The following is a 22,844-nucleotide window of genomic DNA, read 5'->3' on the forward strand; positions in this document are numbered from 1 at the left end:
CCGGTGCCCACGGAGGCCGAGACCTCCCTGGTTCCGGCTGGCTGGGATGGCGAGCGCCAGTCATCACACTCCAGCCCCTTCAGTCTTCTGACCTGGTAGCTCTGGCGGGTGGGGGCGCCCCCTCGCTCCCAGCAAGGGGCGGGGGTGGAAGTTGGGCTCCCCATCGCGCTTTTGCGAACACCCACATGGGGAGGGGCTTCTCATTCCTGCCAGGCAGACGGCCGCGCGGGCTGCCGTCCAGGTCCGGCCTCCAGTGGCCTCTGGGGCACCTCGCCTCTGCCGGTCTGGGGGACTGGTGTCCTTGTGGTTTGCTGGCGTGGACACTTTCTGGCTTGTCAGGCTGCCCGTTCCCGGCACCAGGCAGGGGAAAGAGGCCGTGGGGGACGTGAGCCGGCTGTGCCCTGTGGCACCCCGTCCCGACGAGGCCCAAAGACGGCTGGAAGAGCTCCCTGCCTCGTGGCCCCCGGGTCCCTGGCTCCCGAGCGCGTCTGCTGTCTTCCCTTCCCCAGCAGGGTCACCTTGTGTGGCCGCCCGTGGTGCCCGAGGGTCTCAGCTGGGCAGGAGGGGAAGGGAGGCTCCTTCTCCTGGAAGCAGAACCCCTTGTTAGATAGTTTCTCCTTCTTAGGGCTGTGGGTTAACAGTCAGCCCACAGCCAGGCGTGGAGTGCCATCCCCTGTCGTGCTGCCCTGGTCTGCACGGTCTGCGGCGGCCCCGCGGCCCTCCCTGGGATGTGCACTGGGGCGACTGGTTCTGCTGGGTCATTCGGCCTCCTCGGAGGGCCACAGCCCTGGAAGGGAGAGGCTGCCCACAGGGACCCCTGGCTGCTGTGTGCAGCTCGGCCTCGGCTCTGAGCTCTCGACTCTGTCTCAAGTGAGGAGCGGAACAAGGAGAATGAGAAGGGGCCTCCATGCCCTCCTGAAAGGGCCAAGGAAGCCCCAGGCGGTAGGGAGGTGTCACTGCCAAGTGCAGACCAGCTACAGAAACCGAACAAACTTCGTTCCGGGGAAGACCTGACCACTGTCGGCTTCGCTGCCCGTCCACCCCAGCCGGTCAGACATCCTCAGGCCAGCGCGGGGCAGCACGGCTCTCTGAGCCGCGGCTGAGAAACAGCCGCACGACGTGAGCCTTTGCTGAGCGGCCAAGAGCGCGTGACGCGTCTCCCCTGCTGGTGCCGTGGGGGTGACTGCTGCTCCGGGGCCGCAGGGGCCTGGCCCCTGGCAGAGCTCCGCTGCCACCCTGCCCAGTGCGGGGGGAGCAGGCAGCTGAGGCACGCGCCCGCCGTCCCCGTTTCACCGGGCGTGCGTGCCCGCCGTGCGTGGGCGTGGCCCCTCTCGTCTTCAGTCACTGCACGTGCAGAAGAGCGCCGTGGACCTGCTGCGGACGAGGCTGCGGCGCTTACAGGAGGAGAACAGCAGGAAGGACCGGCAGATCGAGCAGCTCCTGGAGCCAGGCCGAGTAAGTGCCGGGCCCGGCGGCAGGCTGGCCCGCGGGGCCGCCGCCCGCCCGCCCGCCGCCTTGATGTGTGCGTCTGCTTCACCACAGGGCCCCGATTTTGTTCGGACTCTGGCGGAGAAAAGGCCCGACGCTGGCTGGGTGAGTAGTCTCCAGAGCACGGCGCCTCCCGCCGAGTCGCCGGGTGCTAGGCGTGGGGGGTCGGAAGCTTCTAGAAGCGTTCTCCACAGCGCGTGGCGGTTACAGACAGCGCTCCAGATACTGCTGGGGAGCGTGAGGGGGTTTGCAGGCTCACCACAGAGGCCACGGAAGAAAAGGGCTTGAAAACGTTGGTGTGAAAATGGAATCCGTGATGAAGTTATGTTGGTGCAAACTAATTTTGAAACCCATGCATAGTTTTCTCATAATGTACATTTTCCATGAACTTGGTGAACCCCTTCTGCATGAATTTCAAACATTTTTGGACCGAAATAGGCATCTTTTAATTCCATTTTCCACTCTTTTTCAAGAGCCCTCCTGTGTCACAATGACCGTCCCCAGTCATGCCCAAAAAATACACTGTTGTGCTTGACGGGTGGTGCTGGGGACAACACAGCCACACAGCAGCCGTGCAGGGGACGCCTCCGGTGGGGAATGCCGGGCACAGACGCCGAGACGCAGGCACCTCGGCCGGCACTGCCTGCCTGCGAGTCACAGAGGCGCCGAGAGGGAGTCGCTTTTGAGAGTACTGAACACAGAACTTGGTAGCAACGACGGGACGAGCGGATGAGCGGATCCGGTAACACACGCCTTCTATGGTGAAACTCGGAGCGAAGCTGGAAACTGAATCCGCTGAGATGAGCAAGGGGGAAGGCGGCGCCGACCAGTTCTGCGGTGTTTCTGTCCAGAACACACAGCAGCCAGACAGGCCCTGCGAGCCCGCTCCGGGACACACCACCACCACTTCCACATAAGCCGAGGACGGGCCAGTCTGTCCGTGACCACGCCTGGAATCGGGCAGTGTCCCCACATCACAGCGTCTTCCTGGAACAGCAGGTCCTGAAGCTGCACAGTGCTGGGTTTGTCACGCAGCTGATCTCCCTGGAGTGTTCGGAATAGAGACTTCAGTCCTGTTTTTAAAACCAGGAAACAGGTCAAGGGATCTGCCCAAACCGGGTTCATCCGAGTGATGGGGAGACGGGGACAGGGTCTCTCGGTTCTGTGGTTCCACCAGCAGCAAGGACACCTGAGAGCAGTAGAGTTCGCCCAAATCACAAGCAGTAGTGGGCCTGGTGCTGTGGGCGGTGGGTAAAGCCACACCTGGAGCCCAGCAGCCCACATGGTGCTGGTTCGAGTCCTGGCTGCTCCACTTCTGATCCAGCTCCCTGCTAGTGGTCCGGGAAGACAATGGAACACGGCGTAACTGCCTGGGCCCCTGCCAGCCCAGATGAAGTTCCTGCTCCTAGCTTCAGCCTGGCCAGTCCTGGCCACCGTGACCATCTGGGGAGTGAACCAGCAGGTGGAAGATCTCTATCTTCTCTCTTCCCCTCTCTGTCCCTCTTTCAGATAAGTAAGTAGATATTTAAAAGTAAAATAAAAGCAGTACGCAGGACCGAGGAGAAGCAAGGTGCCCAAACCTCAGACTCGGCGTGGCGTGGCGGGACAGCCAGGCCGGAGCAGAGGTCTGCCAGACTGCCCAGCGCCCAGGTCAGACTTCTTTTTAGGACTCTCTCAAGAAAGCAATCTTGCACACAAGGCCACTTGCTCAAGGATATGTCTACCTGCCCAATTTGAGGGAAAATTTCAGAGTGGAATTGCTATTGCAAAACATTTGTAAAACAGATTTTAAAAGAATAAAATAGAGCGCGGATTTGTATAAAAACGCCGACCTGGTGAGCTGCATGAAGGGTGAACATCTCCGCTCTGTGAAGAGCTGGGTTTCTGTTCCGGCGCGGGCGCAGCACTGGGCAGGTGCACTGTGCACCTTAGCGTCCGCGGCCACGTGGGCCTGCAGGCGGCCGGCAGCCACCCTCGGGAAACACTTGCCGCGCGGCCAAGGACTTCTCTTGAAGAACTGATTACAGCAGCCACAGCGGTCAGGACTGAATCCACAGCCTAGCGGAGTGGACGGGCACCCGGCGCGTGCGTGGCCCTTGGGCTCTGTGACAGGGCCGTCAGCCGGAACCACCGCCTTCTAGCCGCTCAGCGAGGGCCGCACGGCAGGGAGGAGGCGCCGCTCCCGAGCCTGCGCGCTCGAAGACGCTCAGCCTTCCTCTGCCACACGGCTGCAAGAATGGAGGAGGGCACCGCTCCGAGAGGCGCGCCCACAGACGTGACCAGGGCGGGACTGGCCGAGGCAGCCTCCGAGAGCTGTGAAGGAAGGCAGGACAGGAGGCAGCCCGAGGGAGGGGCTCCGGCCCACCATGGCGCCCACCCGCCCTGCCCGAGCCCTGGGCCGAATCACTGGGGAGAAGGGACGTCAAGAAAAAGTTTACTTGGGTGCAAAAGAATTTGAAATCTTCAGAAATTGTGAAAGATGCCTATTAAGAAGAAACTTGCGTGAATTTCAAAATGTTTGTGCATCAACACAAGCTTCCCTTTGGACTCCACTTTGGCGGGGTTTTCTGAGGGCTCCGGGAGGACAGAAGGCCCCGACTGCCCTGGTCTGCGGTGCACCAAGGGCACAGCTGGTGAGGAGGAAGTGGCCGTGCCAGTCCCTCAGCCTCACCCAGCACAGGAAACGGGCTCTCAGGGCTGCTGGTGATGACAGCGCCCCTTGGCAGGACCCGGCTCCAGCCCTGCTGAGGCGCCAGGAGGCAGCACAGGGTGGCCGAAGTGCTTGGGCTGCTGCCGCCACGTGGGACACCAGGACGGAGCCCCAGGCTCCTGGCTTCGGCCTGGACCAGCCCTGGCTGTTGGTGGCTGGGGAGTGAACCAGCAGACAGGAGATCTCTTCCCCCAGCCCCCGCCTGTTCTGCCTTTCAAGTAAATAAAATTTTTTAAAAAGAAAATGCATTCATTTATTACTAATGTAATTTAAAATTACTTTAAAAAACCAATTAAGAAGTTGTTATTGGGGGCCAGCACTGTGACACAGTGGGTAAAGCTGCCGCTTGCAACGCCAGCATCCCATAAGGGCGCCAGTTCGAGTTCTGGCTGCTCCGCTTCCTGGGAAGGCAGTGGAGGATGGCCCAGGTCCTTGGGCCCCTGCGCCTGCACGGGAGACCTGGAGGAAGCTCCTGGCTCCTGGCTCTGGCTCGGCGCCGCTCTGGCCATTAAGGCTCTTTGGGGGTGAACCAGCGGGTGGAAGACCTCTGCCTCTCTGTAACTCTGCCTTTCAATAAATAAATTAATTAAAGAGAAGTTGTTTGTTCAAAAGCGGAGGACAAGGTACGGCCTCCCCAGGCCCTCGGTGCCGCGCCCCGCCCCTCTGGGCCCAGCGGCCACGGGCTGGCTCTGTGATGGTGGCCTCTCCTGGCAGTCTAGAGGAGGTCAGTGCGGACGTGCGTGTGGACGTGCACCGGACGGCGGGAGGGAGCGGGCGGGCCGCGCCGGCCCCGGGTGGGCCGCGCTGCAGTGCCGGTGTCTTGCAGGTCATCAACGGGCTGAGGCAGAGGATCTTCAAGCTGGAGCAGCAGTGCAAGGAGAAGGACACCACCATCAAGTACGGAGGGGGGGGCTGGGGCGGGGCCTGCAGGGGGGGCTGGGGAGGAGCCAGGGCGGGGCGCGGCTGGGGCACCCTCACTGTCCCGGCCTCCGTTCCCCTGGGGCTTTCGTCCCCACCTCCACCCGAATGCCGGCTCTTGCGTTCCCTGCAGATGGGATCAGGGAGTGGCACCTTGCTGCACCCCCTCCGTGTTGTGGGGTCGCTGTCCCGTCCGTGACAGGCAGGTGGAGCAGGCTCCGTGCCGCTGCGGGGCAGCTGCACACGGTTCTGTCTTCAGCACGGGGGCACAGGCTCTGTTGGCTGTTTATGTCAGGGAAACGGAGCCAGCGGCCCTGTGCGTCCTCTCCTCACTGCTCCATGCTGAGGTCTGTCGGCTCACACAGAGCTGGCTCTGCCTCAGTGCTGAACCCTGCGCTCCCCTCTAAGGCCTGCGGGCTCCTCCCTGATCGCGGCGCTCTCCGCCTTTCTGCTGAGGGCAGTGTGGCCGCCCAGCCCCCAGGCGGCGCTCTCCGCCTTTCCGCCGAGGGCGAGAGCAGTGTGGCCGCCCAGCCCCCAGGCGGCGCTCTCCGCCTTTCTGCTGAGGGTGAGGGCAGTGTGGCCGCCCAGCCCCCAGGCGGCGCTCTCCGCCTTTCCGCCGAGGGCGAGGGCAGTGTGGCCGCCCAGCCCCCAGGCGGCGCTCTCCGCCTTTCCGCTGAGGACGAGGGCAGTGTGGCCGCCCAGCCCGCAGGCGGCGCTCTCCGCCTTTCCGCTGAGGACGAGGGCGGTGTGGCCGCCCAGCCCGCAGGCGGCGCTCTCCACCTTCCCGCCGAGGGCGAGGGCGGTGTGGCCGCCCAGCCCCCAGGCGGCGCTCTCCGCCTTTCTGCTGAAAACGAGGGCGAGGGCAGTGTGGCCGCCCAGCCCCCAGGCGGCGCTCTCCCTGAACGCGGCGCTCTCCGCCTTTCCCCAGACAGACAGCAGCTTCTTTGGAGAAGCTGGTCCTGGGGGAATGTCTGCCATGGGGCGTGGCTAGTGCCCCACAGGTGAGCAGCTGTCTCTCATATGGGGGCTCCTGCCCAGGGCCACGAGCCCCCGGAGGCCGGCCTGGGTCCCGGTGTTCAGGGAAGCCTTCTCGGGCCCCACCATGCTGACTGTGAACTTGGGCTTTCAGCAAGCTGCAGACAGACATGAAGACCACCAACCTGGAAGAGATGCGGCTCGCCATGGAGACCTACTACGAGGAGGTGTGTGGGAGGCAGGGTCCACTGATGGGAAACGACGCAGCGGCTCAGCTCCCGTCCCCGGCCGGGATCGCGCGGGCGTCTCGGCAGGAGGACGTCTCCGTGGCCGGCTGTCCTCACGCATCTCGCCTGTCTTCACAGATCCACCGTCTGCAGACTCTGCTGGCAAGTTCCGAACCCACAGGAAAGAAGTACGATCGCGCGGAGGCCGGGTTTCTCGTGTTGTCTCCTCGTTAGTGGCCGTGGCTGGCGTGGCGGGCTTCCATCTGGGGAGTGGGAGAGGTGCCAGCGACACAGGCTGCCTAGCAGCGCCAGCGTGGGCCTGGAGGTCACTGCTGTCAAGGTCGCTCCCCTCCTGGGAAGACCCTGGGCACTCGCAGGAGCTCATTTTCAGAGGGGTTTCTGAGAGAGGTCAGGCTCTGCCCAAGTGCAGACCTCCATCTGGGTCTGCGAGGCCCACGCCCCTGCCCTCAGGAAACGCGGGCGTGGGCGCCTGTGAGCTCCGTCCGCCTTCAGCGGCCTGTTCTGGTTTCCACTTGTGTGCGAGACGCCACTCTGCACGTGCAGTGCTGGCTCACTGACGGAGTCACGGCCAGGGCCCCTTCCCGGTCATGCTGCGTCCCTGCCAGTGAGCCTCCGTTTGCTGGGGCGCCAGGCAGCACCTGATCACTCTTAGAAACATGGGACTGGGGCTGGCGCGTGGTGCAGTACGTTAATCCTCCGCCGGCAGCACCAGCATCCCATATGAGCGATGGTTCGAGTCCCAGCTGCTACACCTCCAGTCCAGCTCTCTGCTGTGGCCTGGGAAAGCAGTGGAGGATGGCCCAAGTGCTTGGGCCCCTGCACGCACGTGGGAGACCTGGAGGAAGCTCCTGGCTCCAGATTGGCCCAGCTCCGGCCTTTGCAGCCATCTGGGGAGTGAACCAGTGGAAGGAAGACCTCTCTCTCTCACTGTCTGTAACTCTACCTCTCAAATAAATAAATAAAATATTAAAAAAAAAAAAAAAAACCAGACGTGACCTCAGAGAGGAGAACACGTGCACTCAGGAGGCCAGAGTGGACCTGGCTCAGCCTAGCGCCGAGACGTCTGTGTTTCACCCCTGCACGCAAATATGAATTCCCACAAAAGCCCCGAGTGGATCTTACATGTGTTTTGAAAATATTTTATCTACTTGAAAGGCAAGAGACACAGAGAGAGAGAGAGAGAGATGCTCCAACTGCTAGTTCACTCCCCAAATGCCCACGACAGCCAAGGCTGGGCCAGGCCGAAGCCAGGAGCTGGCGACTCCATGTGGGCGGAAGAAGCCCCAGCCCATGGGCCATCTGCTGCCTGCTAGCGCACCAGCAGGAAGCGGAACTGGAACCAGCACTCCAGTCCAGGATGTGGGCCCCGAGCAGCAGCTCACCTGCTGTGCCACAGCACGTGGCCCCACGCGTGGCACTGAGGGGGCATCACAGGCGTGACAGCCAGATCCACACAGATGCAGTGTGCAGACTGAGGGTCGGGACATATTCCAGACTTAGGGACAAAGCCACAGCTAGTATCTAGGCACCTGCCAACAAGTGGGCCAGCCAGCCCATGAACCCGAGCGCCTGCCTGCCGTGCAGCGCCACGGGCTGCCTGTCAGGAGCTCCCCGCTGGGTCATCTGGGAATCGCCTGCGAGTGTTCACCTGCCAAGTCCGCACGCGCCCTGGGCGGACAGGCGTGGCTCCGCTCCCGTTGAAGACATCTTCATGGTCCCCACCCCCGAGCCTGTCTCCATCTGCTCCCCAGGCCTGCGGGGGAGAGGAAGACCGGCGCTAGACGGCAGAAGAAAACGAGCAGCACCCTCCTCAGCTTGTCCCGGAGCGTCCAGGAGCTCACGGAGGAGAACCAGAGCCTCAAGGAGGACCTGGACCGCGTGCTGAGCAGCTCGCCCGCCATCTGCAAAGTGAAGGGTATCGGCCGGGGGCGGGGCGAGCGGGGCGAGTGTGCAGGGACCCACACTCCAGAGGGCATAGCTGCCCTTTCCGGAGGTGGGGAGGGGCAGGTGAGGCAGGAGGTGTGTGGTGAGCTGATGGGCAGGTCATCCGCGAACAGATGACACCAAGTGAGGCTGCCCCTGGGAACCAGGACAGCAGAGGCCCAGGGTGGACCTAAACAGAAGAGGGTGAGCCGAGAGGGGCAGCCTGGAACGCAGTGGAGGGGGGAGGCCGGCAGGTGCGCCTGCAGCCGGGGAAGGTGGAGCCAGAGGATGGGCCGTGGATCTGGCAAAGGGGAAGTCACCGTAGTGACGGGAGGTCGCAGGCGGCCTGGCACACCAAGACATTTGCAGCCCTAGGTCACAGGGAGCAGAGACCCTCCGGGCCTAAAGATGCTGCCTGCTGTGGGTCTCGTGGCCTTGCACAGCTCACAAACTCCTTGGGCCTTGAGCAGGGCCGATGGCCTGGCCGGAGAAAGTGGTCTGTGCTGGCAGGGCCATCAGGACCTGGGCATCATCCTTCCGAACGCCTTTTGCTTCCCTCAGGTTACGTGGAGTGGAGCAAGCCCAGGCTGCTGAGACGCATCGCGGAGCTGGAGAAGGTGAGCCAAGGCCGCGGGCGGCACGGGCGTCTGGGGCAGGCTGGGTGGCGGTCCACAGGGCGAGTGTGCGCACGGACTGCAGGTGGCGAGATCCGGGAGTCGCGGGCACAGCGGGAAGCAGTCTGTGAGCTCACGCCTTCCACTGCTCCCTGGGTCGTGTCCGGGGCCCTGCCGCCTGCCCCTGCCTCGGCAGGGCCTGTGCCCCACTCCCGAGCAGAGCTGGCTTGGGCCCAGGGCAGGGCCCCCATGCCCCTGCTGGAGACCGGCTTCTCAGGCCCCTGGCACTCTTCTGGGTGGCGGAAGCACAATGAGGAGTGGCACCTAACAGATACCTGTGTCGCCTCCAGAAGATAAATTCAGTGGAGAGCTCGAAGGCTCATGCTGCAGACGTGAGCACACCAAACTCCCTGGCCCCCTCGGCGTCCACCTCCCCAGTGCACAGACAGCCGCCGGCCGACTGCCAGGAGGACCTCGCGCGCCTGCGGGGGGCCGTGAAGAGCCTGAAGGGGGAGCGGGGCACACTGCAGGCGCAGCTGCTGGAGAAAGAGTAGGTGCCGGGCCCAGCTGTGACCGCGGGGGACGGGGCGCGGGGCCGGGAGGGCACTGTGCGCCTCCCCAGAACCGCAGAGGGCTCTCCCGGGCCGCACACGCAGCCCTCAGAGGGAGACACGGTCCAGTTCGTGACCTGTGAGGCCCTCGGAGCAGGCAAGGCGAAGGCGCCCTGTGCACTCTGCACTCTGATGGCCTGTAGCTGCACCAGACACCGCGCGGCTCCTGGCCCGGTGAGCTAAGCCCAGGTGTCCCTGGAGATGACCTTGTCCCTCGCACGGCAGTGGTCACAGTCGGCAGAGCCAGGAGCCGTGGAGCCCCGCCCTGCCTTCTCTGGGCACCTGGACCCCGCTGAGCTCTGCGGAAGGCAGATCCTCCCCTCCACAGTCGCACTGTGGATTTCTGATAAATGCTTCGTAAAAATCAGTATTCCACAGCAAGTGTTAAAACTGAGGTACTCATTTTGAAAGGTCAGTAACTTCTGGAATTTTCTGTTCAGCTATCACATGGCTTAGGAGGCCATCCGTGGGCCCTGCCGTGTGACGGAGATGAGCAGTGCCGGTGAGGCCTGGAGCGAGGTCACGCCTGGAAGCCTGCTGGGACAGCTCCGCCCGAGGTGCCCAGCAGCCCTCCTGCCCCGGCAGCAGGCGCACGCTGCCCGGCTGCGTGGGGAGGCGTCCTCGCCTCAGCCTGGGACCCCGAGTTCCAGGCGAGCGGTCGCGTGGGTTTCCAATCCCCGCCGGCTCAGGTCTTCAGAAGGGAGGGCCTTTACCCTGGGCCCTCCGTCCGAGGGTGTGAGGGCGCCCTCCCCACCCGCCCAGCCCTGCTGAGCGCGGCTCTGCTCTGTGCACTCAGCGTGGAGCTGCGGCGGCTGCTGCAGGCCAAGGCCGACCTGGAGAAGCATCTGGAGAGCGCCAGGGAAGGCGAGAGGCAGCGTCGCGGGCAGGAGCAGGCCTTGAGGTAGGCAGCCTCCCCCCCCCCCCCGCGGCATCCTCAAGGCTCCCAGGGTCTCTGGCCAAAGCGCCCCGCTGCACCCCTCCAGCGTGCCCGCTGTGCTGCGCAGGTGGGGCCCCCCTTCAGGGCAGCGCTGTTCCCAACCCCAAAGGCCATGGGCCGGTGACAGGGTCCCCAGACCGAGGCCTGCTCGTGCAGAAGCGCAGACACGGGAAACGTGACCTTTGTTTTGAATTCTGCCTCATTTGGCTTTTTCCCGTCAAGAACCGGCAGTCCAAGCTCGGGCGGCTGCAGGGGAGCCGCTCGGTGCCGTCATCCTGCCTCAGAGCACGTGGGTTCGGGTCCCAGCTCTGCTTCCTGCTAACACACACCCCGGGAGGCAGCAGGCCACGGCTCAAACACTCGGTCCCTGCCACTCCCCTGGGAGACTCAGATGACGTTCCAGGCCCTGGTTTCAGCCTGGCCCAGGCTTGGCTGTTGCAGGCATTTGGGGAGGTGGGAGGTCTCTGCCTGTCTCTCTGCTTCTCTGCCTTTAAAATAAAAATTAAAAAAAAAAAAAAAGCAGAGTTAGGCAGCACGCAGAGTGACCAGTAAGACGTGGCTACCAGGATGAATGCAACAGAGCGTGACTCATCTCGTGCGCAGCCTCCAGCTAGCAAAGGCAGGCGCGTGTCTGAGCAGCCATGGCACACGCTGGCAAGTAAGGCGCCACCTTTTCCTCCCTACCTCAGAGAGGAGATTCAGGCACTGACCACCAAGCTCCAGGAACTGGAGGAGACCAGGAAAGGAGAGAGAGCTGGCCCTGTGGAGGTCAGTCTAGAGGTACGCGTGAGTATGTCTGCCCTGCTGTTCAGCCAGGGGTGGGGTCCCTCAGCAGATGCGGGCACTTCCGGTTCTTTCTGTACGCGGCCTCCTTCCTGACCCTGGCGTTGACAATCCCAGCTCCTGTGACTTAAATGGTGCGTGCAGAAGTCTGGGCTCCTGCACTAATGTACTGTCAGCGACAGGCCTCTTGGCCTGGTGTTCCAGTCTTAGAGAGCGCGGGTGCGCGACAACCTTCCCAGAACTGGGGCAAGGGGCTGTGTGCCGCGCCGGGGCAGTTGGGGAGCCCGGGGCAGGAGTGGGCCGTCTGGGGCCTCCAGCACCCGACCTGGGCGAGCCTTCTCCTCCACGTCAAGTTCCGTGTCTGCGAGGACCTGACGCCACAGGAGGCAGGGTGGCTGAGGCCCAGCTATGCTGTGAAGGGCCCCAGCCCCTGCTGCCCCGCTCCCTGGCCCTCTTCCCACTTGCTGAAGAGTTGAGGCGTAGCTGGGAGTCCACTGGGTGCCAGGGCTTCCTCTGCCTGGCCACACTGAGAGCCACGAGCCCTGCTGTGGGAGGACACATGGACATCGGGGGCCGCGGTCTCACCTGAGGTGGGCTGTGGTACCCGGGAGGGCGGGGCTAACAGCTGATGGCAGGAAACGCGAGCATGGCTGCTGCTGGACAGGCTGCGCTCTCGCCAGGCTGGGGCGCGTGGCTGGGGTCCTCATCGTCAGGCCTCGCGCTTTAGCAAGCGCAGCTTCCGTGCGGTGCACCTGGCACAGGCCACACGGGCGATGTGGGGAAGCTGCCGGCACAGGCTTCGTTACAGAGCGAGACAAACCTCAGCACTGCCATTAGGGGACACAACACCCGGCCCGGTTCCCGCGCTGTGTGCCAGGGTCCCTCGCGGGCTGCACAGTAACAAATCTGGCACACTGGGCCGACGGGGGCTAACGGTGTATGTGAGTCACGGTCCCAACACCAGGGGATTATCCGCTGTCCATGCCACCACGTGTCACGAGACCCTGTGCTCGCCGTGGGCCGATGGCTGCGACCCCGCAGGTGTCTCCCTGAGGCACGCTGGCCGATGGCGCCCCAGGAGCACCAGGCAGGTGTTTGCCTCTCTTCAGGACGTCATGCCCGGCAGTGGCCCTCGGCGAGAAAACGTGTTTCCCAGATGTCGTTCATGGCGCCGACCTGCTGTGATCAGGCTGGTCTCATGCCCAAAAGGAAAACGAGTTGGTCCTGTGCTGCTCTCAGGACAATGGTGTCGGCGGCATTCCCTCTCCGTGCGCCCTGACTCGGGTCAGCCAGCAGGGGGCGCCTTTGCTCTCGGTGGGCCACCTCCCATGCTGCTGGGTTGCGCGTTTCCCTGAGGATTTTTGCTGCAGGGTTTGTCACTTTTTCCCCCCAATGAATGTCACTGCTGTGGAGCTGGAGTCCTCTCCTTAGTTCAAGGCCGACTGGCCGTGCCAGCAGACTCCTGCCACGCCGCTTCTGCTGAGCGAGGACTTGGGAGACGGCGTGGCCAGAATCACGCTGTGTCTTCTGCGCCAGCGCCTGATTGCACGGCCTGAAGACGGTGTCCACACAGCAGGAGCAAACAGGATCCCGGGCTCCCCGACCCTCAGGGAGGGAGGCCACAGGAGGCATCCCGTGCTGTCTGCCTCACGCAGTGGCAGAGCCAGGAGCTGGGCTGTGGTTAACGGGGGCGCAGCGAGGCGGGGGGTGAGCCTCTGCCCGCCCGGTCTGCCCTGGGCGTCTGTCCACGGCCTGCGGCTGCAGCGGTCTCTGTGAGCCTACCATGCTCGTGCTCTGTGGCGTGGGAAGGACGGCTCGTGGGTCTCAGGCCCCGTGGGGGTGCCCTGTGGATAGCGGATTAGACGCATTATATCGGCATCGCAACAGCAACCCCTGCCTCCTGCTCCCCTCGCCCCGAGCCGGGGCCACCTTGCCTGTAACCCCAGAAAGGCCACTCTCACCCCACGGTGTTGGAGCAGCGGACGGTTCCTGCGACAGTGGGAAGTGACTCAGTCAGTGCGGCGCCCGTTGGAAAGCCCTTCGGGGACCACAGGGGGTCGGCACTCGTCCTCCCGGACACGGCTGCCGAGTCAGGCCTTCAGGAAAGCACGTCCGAGCCTGCCCCGCCATGGGTGCTGCGTCCCGCGGACGTCTGCCACGGTGCATGGTGTGACGGTGACAGACAGCGCCTGCTCCGGGCCAGGCAATATCCTGTGCCTTGCCCGACACCCGCCTCCCCGCCCGATCCCATCTTCCTCACGCCCTTTAATTTCCTGCAGGCCCAAGAACGTCCAGCGTCCCCCGCCAGCAGCAGGCTCTCCCTGCAGGACCCCGAGGCAGGCGCCAGTGAGGAGGGCGTCTCGCGGGCCCCCTCCCCCTGCGTGGAAGGGAGAAGAGACGCCGCCGCCCGGGTCCTGCAGACCCAGTGGAGGCTGTACAAGCACAAGGTGAGTGCCCCTGAGGAGCCCCGGGTGCCCCGCAGCCACACTGACCAGGGCAGCAGGACAGGACACATGGGGCGGGGCCGGGTGCCACTGAGGTTCTAGTCCCTAAGAGGCTGTGGTCTCCTCGTGTGAGCTCAATGCTCTAAAAAGACATCCACCCAGGCATGGGTGTGCACATCCTGTGTCAGCCCCGGACAGAGACCTGGCTCCTCTGGGAGGCGCTGGTAATGGCTCGAGTTCTTGAATCCCCGTCACTCACATGGGGGACGGAGGGGCATTCCAGGCTCCTGGCTTTGGCCTGGCCTACTCCGAGCTTATAGACTTGTGTGTGAAGTGGACCGGTGGGTGAAGACCTCTCTAGCTTGCTTGCTCTCTCTGTTCTGTCTTCCAAGTAGATGAAAAACAAATCAACATTTAAAAAGAGCTGAGACTGGCCGGTGCTGTGGCTCAATAGGCTAATCCTCCGCCTTGCAGTGCCGGCACACAAGGTTCTAGTCTTGGTTGGGGTGCCAGGTTCTGTCCCGGTTGCCCCTCTTCCAGGCCAGCTCTCTGCTGTGGCCCGGGAAGGCAGTGGAAGATGGCCCAGGTCCTTGGGCCCTGCACCCGCATGGGAGACCAGGAGAAGCACCTGGCTCCTGCCTTCAGATCAGCGCGGTGCGCTGGCCACAGCGGCCATTGGAGGGTGAACCAATGGCAAAAGGAAGACCTTTCTCTCTCTGTCTCTCTCTCTCACTATCCACTCTGTCAAAAAAAAAAAAAAAAAAAAAACTGAGATTTTAAAAAATCTCTCCTGTGTTACAAGTCCTTGGTGTTGTGCAAATAAAAACCAGGTTTTGGAACCCGCCCGAGCACTCCAGACTGCGGCGGGCTGCTGGTGGGCTGCTCTCCGCACTGCTGCTTCCCAGGTCCCCCCGGGGACGCCTTCAGCAGGTTCAGCAGCGCACCTCCCGGCCCCCGCCTCGCTCAGCAGTGGACAGGCAGCCATATCACCCCCATATCGTTTTTTCCAGAACCACTTAGGTGTGTGTAGCTCCAGCACTTCCCACCATGCCACTGCACACCTGGGAATTCGGCACGGCCTCCCCTCACCCAGTGGTCCACTTGTCAAAGGTTGTGCCGGGACCCGGTGGTGGCTGGCTTGGCACCCCCACGACCGTTGCCACGCGTGGTTTCCAAGAACCGCCAGTGCCATCTGCAGAGGTGTTTCCTGTGGGAAGAGCAGCCTGTGCCCTAGCCGCATTTGTCAGCTCAGGGCTGAGGTGGACACACCCACCACCTGAGACACAGGATGTAGCAGGCCTGCTGCTGCTTTTTCTTAAGATTACTCACTCGTGTATTTAAAAGGCAAGTGCCAGACAGGGAAAGGGAGAGTGGCCGCCTGTCTGCTGGCTCACCCCCCAAAGGCCAGCAACAGCTGGGGCAGGACCGTGCCACGGCCAGGAGCCCAGAACTCTACCTCGGCCTCCTGTGTAGGTGCCAGGGACCCAAGCACTGGTCCCTCGTCCACTGCTTCCCAGGTGCACAGCAGAGAGCCAAGGGGAAGCACGGCCAGGGCCCGAGCCAGCGCTCCCAGGTGAGGCAGCACCGGGGCAGCTCAGCCACTGCCCACGTCAGCCCCCTGCGTCTCACGGGGTCACTCTGGGCCGCCTCCTCTCTCCCCAGGCAGGTGTCAAGGATTGCTGGCTTCTTGACTGCCATGGACCAAGTCTTTTTTTTTTAAAGGTGGATTTATTTTTATTTGAGAGGCAGAATTAGAAAGGTCTTCCATCCGCTGATTTGCTCCCCAAATGGCTGCGTCGGAGCCAGGAGCTTCTCCTGGTCTCCCACATGGTTGCAGGACCCAAGCACTTTGTCATCCTCCACCACTTTCCCAGGCCATAGCAGGGAGCTGATCAGAAGTGGAGCAGCCAGGGCTTGAACCGGTGCCCTATGGGATGCCGGTGCCATGGGTGGAGGCTTAACCTGCTGCACAACAGCACCGGCCCCAGGACCAAGTCTTCCTTTATTTATTTATTTATTTATTTAAATTTATTTGAAAGGCAGAGTGAGAGAGAGGCAGAGACAGAGAGAGGTCTTCCATCTGCTGGTTCACTCCCACTGTGCCACAGCGCCGGCCCCATAAAATAAATCCTTAAAAAGAAAGAAGAAAACTGGGGAGTACAAGCTAGCTCCTCGGGGTGAAGCTGGGTGTAGTCTGTCCCCACGCACTCGTGTGGGGACTGGTGTCCTACCCAGCAGCTTAACTGCTCAGCTAAATCTCCACTCCTGGGGCCCGTGCCGCGGCACAGCAGGTAAAGCCGGCACTACTGGCATCCCATATGGGCGCCGGTTCAAGTCCCAGATCTCCACTTCCAATCCAGCTCTCTGCTATGGCCTGGGATAGCACTGGAAGATGACCCAAGTCCTTGGGCCCCTGCACCCATGTGGGAGACCCAGAGGAAGCTCCTGGCTCCTGGCTTTGGATTGGCCCAGCTCCGGCCACTGCAGCCATTTGGGAGTGAACCAGCGGATGGAAGACCTCTCTCTCTCTGCCTCTATGTCACTCTGCCTTTCAAATAAATAAGTAATTCTTTAAAATTTTTTCAAAAATAAAAGGACTCCGAAAACACAAACACATCCCCTAGGGTGCAGAGGGCGCCTGGGAACGGCACCTCGGATGCTTGGGGTCTTCCTGTCCCCATGGTCCTCAGAGCTTCGTGGGCAGTCACCGAGGCTGTCGCCTGGAGCGTGGGGTGCACAGGGAGCCTGCCCCTTGGATGCTTGGGGTCTTCCTGTCCCCGTGGTCCTCAGAGCTTCGTGGGCAGTCACCGAGGCTGTCGCCTGGAGCGTGGGGTGCACAGGGAGCCTGCCCCTCGGATGCTTGGGGTCTTCCTGTCCCCGTGGTCCTCACGGCTTCGTGGGCGGTCACCGAGGTGTGGAAGTCGCCTGGAGCGTGGGGTGCAGAGGGAGCCTGCCCCTCGGATGCTTGGGGTCTTCCTGTCCCCGTGGTCCTCACGGCTTCGTGGGCGGTCACCGAGGTGTGGAAGTCGCCTGGAGCGTGGGGTGCAGAGGGAGCCTGCCCCTCGGATGCTTGGGGTCTTCCTGTCCCCGTGGTCCTCACGGCTTCGTGGGCGGTCACCGAGGCTGTCACCTGGAGCGTGGGGTGCACAGGGAGCCTGCCCCTCGGATGCCCCGGCTGACGTGGCCAGGGGTTGAACGCTGGCAGAACCTCCCGCCTCACACCGACTCAGGCCTCTTTCTTTCTTTCAGAAAAAGCAGACCGTGCTGGACGAGGAGGTAAGCAAGCTGTTCCTCTACTTTGAGAACACGACTTCTACTCCGGAGTCAGTGAGGCGCGCAGCCCTCGACAGGCCCCTTCTGAAGCCCCGCCCCACGTCACCTTTAGACATCAGACGCGTTTCCCCCTCTGAACCCAGCGCTCGTCCTCCCAGCCCTCGCTGAGCTCTGGCCGGGCAGCCACCTCACATGCAGGGAGCCACGCTCACAGCTCAGCGTGAAGAGGGTGACACGTGGACTGGGTCCACAGGGCACCCCAGGAGGAGTGGGCGTGAGAAGAGGGTGCCTGCCGTGTGGCTGCGGTGGGAACCACAAAGCTAGGGCAGACATGTCTGTGACGCCACACAGGGCTGTCTCCCGTGGCAGAGCGGGGCGAGGGCTGAGCTTAAAGATTTATGTATTTATCTGATAGCGCGATCTTCCATATGCTGGTTCACTCCCCAAATGGCCATCCGGCAAGGGCTGGACCAGGACAAAACCAGGAGCCAGGAACTCCATCTGGGTCCCCCATGTGGGTGACAAGGCCCCAAACACTTGGGCCATCTTCTGCTGCTTTTCCCAGGCCATCAGCAGGGAGTTGGAGCTGGAGTGGAGCAGCCAGGATGTGACCCGGCGCCCACATGGGTTGCCAGCATGGCAGGTGGTGGCTTAACCCACTGCACCACAACGCCGGCCCCTGGTGCAGTTCTAAGCCACAAGAGCTAAAATATGAATTCTTTATTTTGCTTGAGTCTTTTAAGATGTATTTACTTACTTGAAAGAGATGGAGGGGTGGGTCTCTTCCCTCCACTGGTTCACTCCCCAGTTGGCCACCATGCATAACAGCTAGGGCTGGGCGGGGCCAAAGCCAGGAGCCTGGAACTCCATTCAGGTGTCCCACATGATGGCAAGGGCCCGCACACTTGGGCCATCTGCTGCTGCTCTCCCAGTGTTTCAGCAGGGAGCTGGATCAGAAACAGAGCAGCCAGCACCTGAACTGGGGCTGCAACGTGGGCGGGAGCGTCCCACGCGGCGGCCTGACCCCTGCGCCACAACGCCGGCACCTTGCTGGCACCATGGCGGCCTCAGCCCTGCCCTCCTCTGGGCTTCTGAGGTCAGCAGTGTCTGACTGGACCATGGGGAAGGCCCCGTCTCCACACGCAGGGGCCGGCCTCTTCCTTGTCTGGGGCAGGCTGGTGGGAGCCGCAAGCTCCCGGTACTGCTGTGCACCTCGGCCCATCACCCGCCCTCCAGCGGATGGGCTCCTGGGCGGCCAGGCCCCGGGGAGCCCCTCCCACCTGTGTTCAGGCAGCTGGCAAGTGCGGTGCCCCAATGATGTCAGTCCATGCTGAGGCCCGGGTGACGGGCACCTCCCGTAGCCAGCTGGTCACCGCCCTGCCCGGGCAGCCCCCAAGCCACCCCTTCAGCGGGTCCCCCACTTGCCTCCCCTCATTCCCAGCTTCAAGCATTTCAGCAGCGGTTTGGTAGCCACCCCCAGCCTCACTGCCTGACCTCTCGCTCCGCGACCTGCCTCCTCGCCTGTTCCGTCAGCCACCTGTGCGCTCACACCTTGTTACCAATCAACTGCTCCCAAACCACACCCTCCCTGCCAGTCTTCCAGTTACAGCCACAGCCCCTCCGCCAACAGCTCTCGCCCAGGCCAGTGCTTCCACACCTGCCCCTGCCCCGTCAGTCTCCCTGAAACTCCCCACCATGGCTCCACCCCTCCCTGCGTTCTCTGCCCCCAGCCCTGCCCTGGGCCGAGGGGCCTTCGGCACGTGCCCCCAGCTGCCCGCATACTTAGATCTCCACGAAACAGTGGCGGACAGACCCAGCCCCACCCGCTCCATCCCCACCAGGTCAGCCTGGGGCAAAACTGGCCAGGAGCAGGTGTTGGTGTGGATGTGGAGAAGTGGGAACCCACGCAGAATGGCCACCCGGGCCAGGCACTTCCTCTCCTGGGTGTGCCCCGTCCACAGATGGTCACCCGAATGTCCCTCGGCTGACGCGCCACGAGCACGCACAGCCTGTCCTGCTGCGGGTGGGTGACCCAGGAAACACTGAGTGAAGGGAGGCCACTGGGGACTCCACCGGCAGGGGCTCGCGGCTGCCAAGTGGCTCCATTTGGGGGGGTGAGGAGAGATCTGGAACTCAGAGGTGGTGATGGCTGCACAGAGCTGTCCTTCCAAGTTAAGACAGGAACACTTGAAAAGCTAAAAGGGAGAGGAAGCCCCTCCCCCTCCTGCCAACACTTCCCCAGGGTGGGCCTCCTGCGGTGCCCCCCTCGGCCGCCCCCAGTGTGGGCATCACACTGGAGAGGCCACCCAGCACACCAGCTTCCCTGATAGGGCTCAGCTCCCTCACCCCGGGGCCAGTCACAGCCCTCAACTCGCCGCGCCCCAGCGGCCCACCCCCTTCCCTGAGAGGCCGACCGCCCTGGCTCCTGTGCGTCTCCACGCTTCCGCCTTCTCCCCAGAGTGTCCACGTGCTGAGCAGCAGTGCCTGGACCCCCTTCCTGCCGCCCCCAGGCTCGGGCGGGGAGCCGGCACGCTGCCTGCACAGGCCTCAAGTCCGCTGGCTGCCCGGCGGCGTGTCTGACGTGAAGTCCCCCTCCCCGCCTGAGCCTGGGTCTCCGGGCCACCACGCAGGCTCCTGACTCCTGCCCACATGCTGGTTTGCCCGCACAGCGGGAAGAGCGCCGTCTCATCCTGTGTGGGCATCCCTCTGAGACCTGGCTGCCCCACCTCTGACCCAGCGCCCTGCCAATGCACTGGGAAGGCAGTGGACGACGGCCCAATGGTTGGGTCCCTGCACCCACGTGGGAGACCTGGAAGAAGCTCCTGGTTTCAGATCTGCCTAGCTCTGGCAGTTGCAGCCATCTGGGGAATGAACCAGTGGATGGAAGATCTTGCTGTCTCTAACTCTGCCTTTCAAGTAAATAAATGAATTTAAAAAAAAAAAAGTCAGGCCGCCATCCACTGCCTGCTCCTGCCCTTCCTCCGACATGACTGGGACCCGCGGAGACCCTGAGCTCGGGTCACTGCCCCAGGGCCATCGGCGTGCTCACCCTCCTCCTCAGCCAAGCGCTGCTACGCACAGCGCCGACTCCACACTGCACACGCCGCAGGGAAACCATCCAAGACCCAGTCACAGGGTGCACCACCCCAGACGGCTGCGGGTGATCCCGACAGCTTGCTCTGCACTGCTCCGTTTTAGCAGCTCATGGAAAATGCATCTCAAGAAAAAACTACACGGCAGGAGCAGTGTTGCAGTGTAGCAGGTACAGCCACCGCCTGCAGCGCCAGCATCCCATATGGGAGCAGCTTTGAGTCCCGGCTGCTCCACTTCTGATCCAGCTCCCTGCTTATGGCCTGGGAAAGCAGCAGATGGCCCTAGCGCTTGGGCCCCTGTACCACAAGGGAGACTTGGAAGATGCTCTTGGCTCCTAGCATCAGACCAGCCCAGCTCCAGCCGTGGCGGCCATCTGGGGAGTGAACCTGTAGATGAAGATCTGTGTCTCTCCCCATCTCATTCTCTGTTTTGGTGTTTTTTTGTTTTTGTTGTTTTGTTTTTTGACAGAGTGGATAGAGAGAGAGAGAGAGAAAGGTCTTCCTTTTTGCCATTGGTTCACCCTCCAATGGCCGCTGCGGCCGGCGCATCGTGCTGATCCGAAGCCAGGAGCCAGGTGCTTCTCCTGGTCTCCCATAGGGTGCAGGGCCCAAGGACTTGGGCCATCCTCCACTGCACTCCCAGGCCATAGCAGAGAGCTGGCCTGGAAGAGGAGCAACCGGGACAGAATCCGGTGCCCCAACCAGGACTAGAACCCGGTGTGCCGGCGCCGCAAGGCAGAGGATTAGCCTGTTAAGCCACGGCGCCGGCCCCCATCTCACTCTCTGTAACTGTGCCTTTCAAGTAGTAAATAAATCTTAAAAGAAAAAAAGATTGGAGGGCTGACACTGTGGCACAGTGAGCTAGGATGTCACCTGCAGTACTGGCATTCCCTATCAGAGTACCGGTCTGGGTTCTAGCTGTTCCACTTCCAATCCAGTTCCCTACTAATGTGCCTAGGGAGGCAAAAGATGGCCCAAGTCCTTGCGGTCCTGCCACCTACTTGGGAGACCTGGATGGAGTTCCAGGCTCCTGGCTTCACCCTGGCCAGACTCTGCTGTTGCTGCCATTTGGGGAGTGAACAATGGATAGAAAACCTCTCTCTCTCTCTCTCTCTCTCTCCCCCCTAACTTCTCCCCCTTTTTTTTTTTTTTTAAGATTTATTTATTTATTTTAAAGTCAAGAGTTACAGAGAGAGGTCTTCCATCCGATGGTTCACTCTCCAGCAACAGCTGGAGCTGCGCCAATCCAAAGTCAGGAGCTTTTTCGGGGTCTTCCACGCGGTTGAAGGGGCCCAAGGACTTGGGCCATCTTCCACTGCTTTCCCAGGCCATAGCAGAGAGCTGGATCAGAAGTGGAGCAGCTGGGTCTCCAACCGGCACCCATATGGGATGCTAGCACTTCAGGTCAGGGCGTTAACCCACTGTGCCACAACACCAGCCCCAGCCTTTCCAATAAATCTTTGAAAAATAAAAGGAGTCGGGGCCGCGGCTCACTAGGCTAATCCTCCGCCTGTGGTGCCGGCACACTGGGTTCTAGTCCCAGTCGGGGCGCTGGATCCTGTCCCGGTTGGTCCTCTTCCAGGCCAGCTCTCTGCTGTGGTCCGGGAGTGCAGTGGAGGATGGCCCAAGTGCTTGGGCCCTGCACCCCATGGGAGACCAGGAGAAGCACCTGGCTCCTGGCTTCGGATCAGCGCGGTGCGCCAGCTGCAGCGGCCATTGAGGGGTGAACCAACGGAAAAGGAAGACCTTTCTCTCTGTCTCTCTCACTGTCCAGTCTGCCTGTCAAAAAAAAAAAGGGAAAAACTGTATAGGTTTCAAAATTTTTTTCACTAAAATAAGTTATCTTCTAATTCTGTTTTCCACAAACTTACTGGGCTCCTTGTGTACATGGAAAGTAGATGGAGCAGAACAGGCCCTCCCAGGGTGCAAACTGAAACAAGGACTATCTTGGAAGCTAACGTAGCTGGGTAGCAGCCTGGTTCCTTTCCATTCGAGATTCTGTCTGGGAATCACACCTGTGCCTCTCCCTCCCCGGGTGATCTCAGTGACACGTGGGCTGAGCGCGGAGCCACAGCGGTGACTTCCCAGGGGTCCCCGTGGCGTCTGCCCAGGAGGGACACGTCACCTTCCACGCCCTCTCCTCTCCCTGACAGGCAGCAGTGGCGCTTCAGGCAGCTTTCAGGGGACATCTCACCCGGGCGCAGCTGCTGTCAAGACAAGGGCGCAGCCCAGAGCCTCCCGGTGGGCCAGGCCGCTCACCTCAGGTAACCACGCAGTCCTGGCTTTGCTCGGGCACCCGCAGCTCGGAGCTCCCTCAGCGGGCTGGGCTGGCTGCATTTGTGTCTCGCACGACAGACACCGTGTCAGCCCCTGCTCATTAAGACACGAAAGGTTTAAGGATCCCCAGTGTCCTGCAGAGGCTGCACAACAGGGTGGGTGGGGCGGGGCGGGGCAGGGCGGGGCAGGAAGTCTCGCTTGGCGCCACCGGGAGCCGCACAGGCCTCTCTCCTGCTGTCTACGCACAGGACTCGCCCACGCCCCGCAGTCCAAGCCCCGTGACCGCGGACGAGCACAGCCCAGAGGCAGCCATTGTCATGGTGCAGTCCGTGCTGCGGGGACACCTGGCACGGGCCAGGCTCAGGTGAGGCCGTTCGGGCACTGCTGTCTGGTCACAGAGCGTCCACTGCGGGCAGCCGGCAGGGTGTCGGGCGGTGAGCAGGTGCAGCACGCCGTCACGCCCCTGGAGAAGTTCCTGCAGCACCGGGGGAGTGACTAGTGGCTCGCTCGGGAAGCGGCCCTCCCAGGGCAGCACCTTCTCCGAGAAGATG

General features: G+C 62.3%; 1 protein-coding gene across 4 annotated transcripts in view; it reads left to right on the plus strand.

The window, feature by feature from the left end:
• The window catches only part of IQCE (IQ motif containing E), a 64,400-nt gene that overhangs the window by 37,500 nt on the left and 4,056 nt on the right, over positions 1-22,844 (plus strand). For 3 of the 4 annotated variants that reach the window (XM_062180692.1, XM_062180694.1, XM_062180695.1), the window contains 14 exons: positions 1,342-1,455; positions 1,543-1,593; positions 5,025-5,095; positions 6,246-6,318; positions 6,457-6,506; positions 8,091-8,254; positions 8,824-8,879; positions 9,227-9,426; positions 10,284-10,388; positions 11,114-11,204; positions 13,487-13,654; positions 16,901-16,927; positions 22,170-22,280; positions 22,542-22,657. In XM_062180692.1, coding sequence (XP_062036676.1) covers positions 1,342-1,455; positions 1,543-1,593; positions 5,025-5,095; positions 6,246-6,318; positions 6,457-6,506; positions 8,091-8,254; positions 8,824-8,879; positions 9,227-9,426; positions 10,284-10,388; positions 11,114-11,204; positions 13,487-13,654; positions 16,901-16,927; positions 22,170-22,280; positions 22,542-22,657 — 1,397 coding nt within the window. The remainder of the gene's footprint in view (positions 1-1,341; positions 1,456-1,542; positions 1,594-5,024; positions 5,096-6,245; positions 6,319-6,456; positions 6,507-8,090; positions 8,255-8,823; positions 8,880-9,226; positions 9,427-10,283; positions 10,389-11,113; positions 11,205-13,486; positions 13,655-16,900; positions 16,928-22,169; positions 22,281-22,541; positions 22,658-22,844) is intronic. The other variant, XM_062180693.1, reaches the window with a different exon arrangement.

This window comes from Lepus europaeus, chromosome 21, assembly GCF_033115175.1.
Source record: "Lepus europaeus isolate LE1 chromosome 21, mLepTim1.pri, whole genome shotgun sequence".
Classification (NCBI taxonomy): Eukaryota; Metazoa; Chordata; class Mammalia; order Lagomorpha; family Leporidae; genus Lepus; species Lepus europaeus.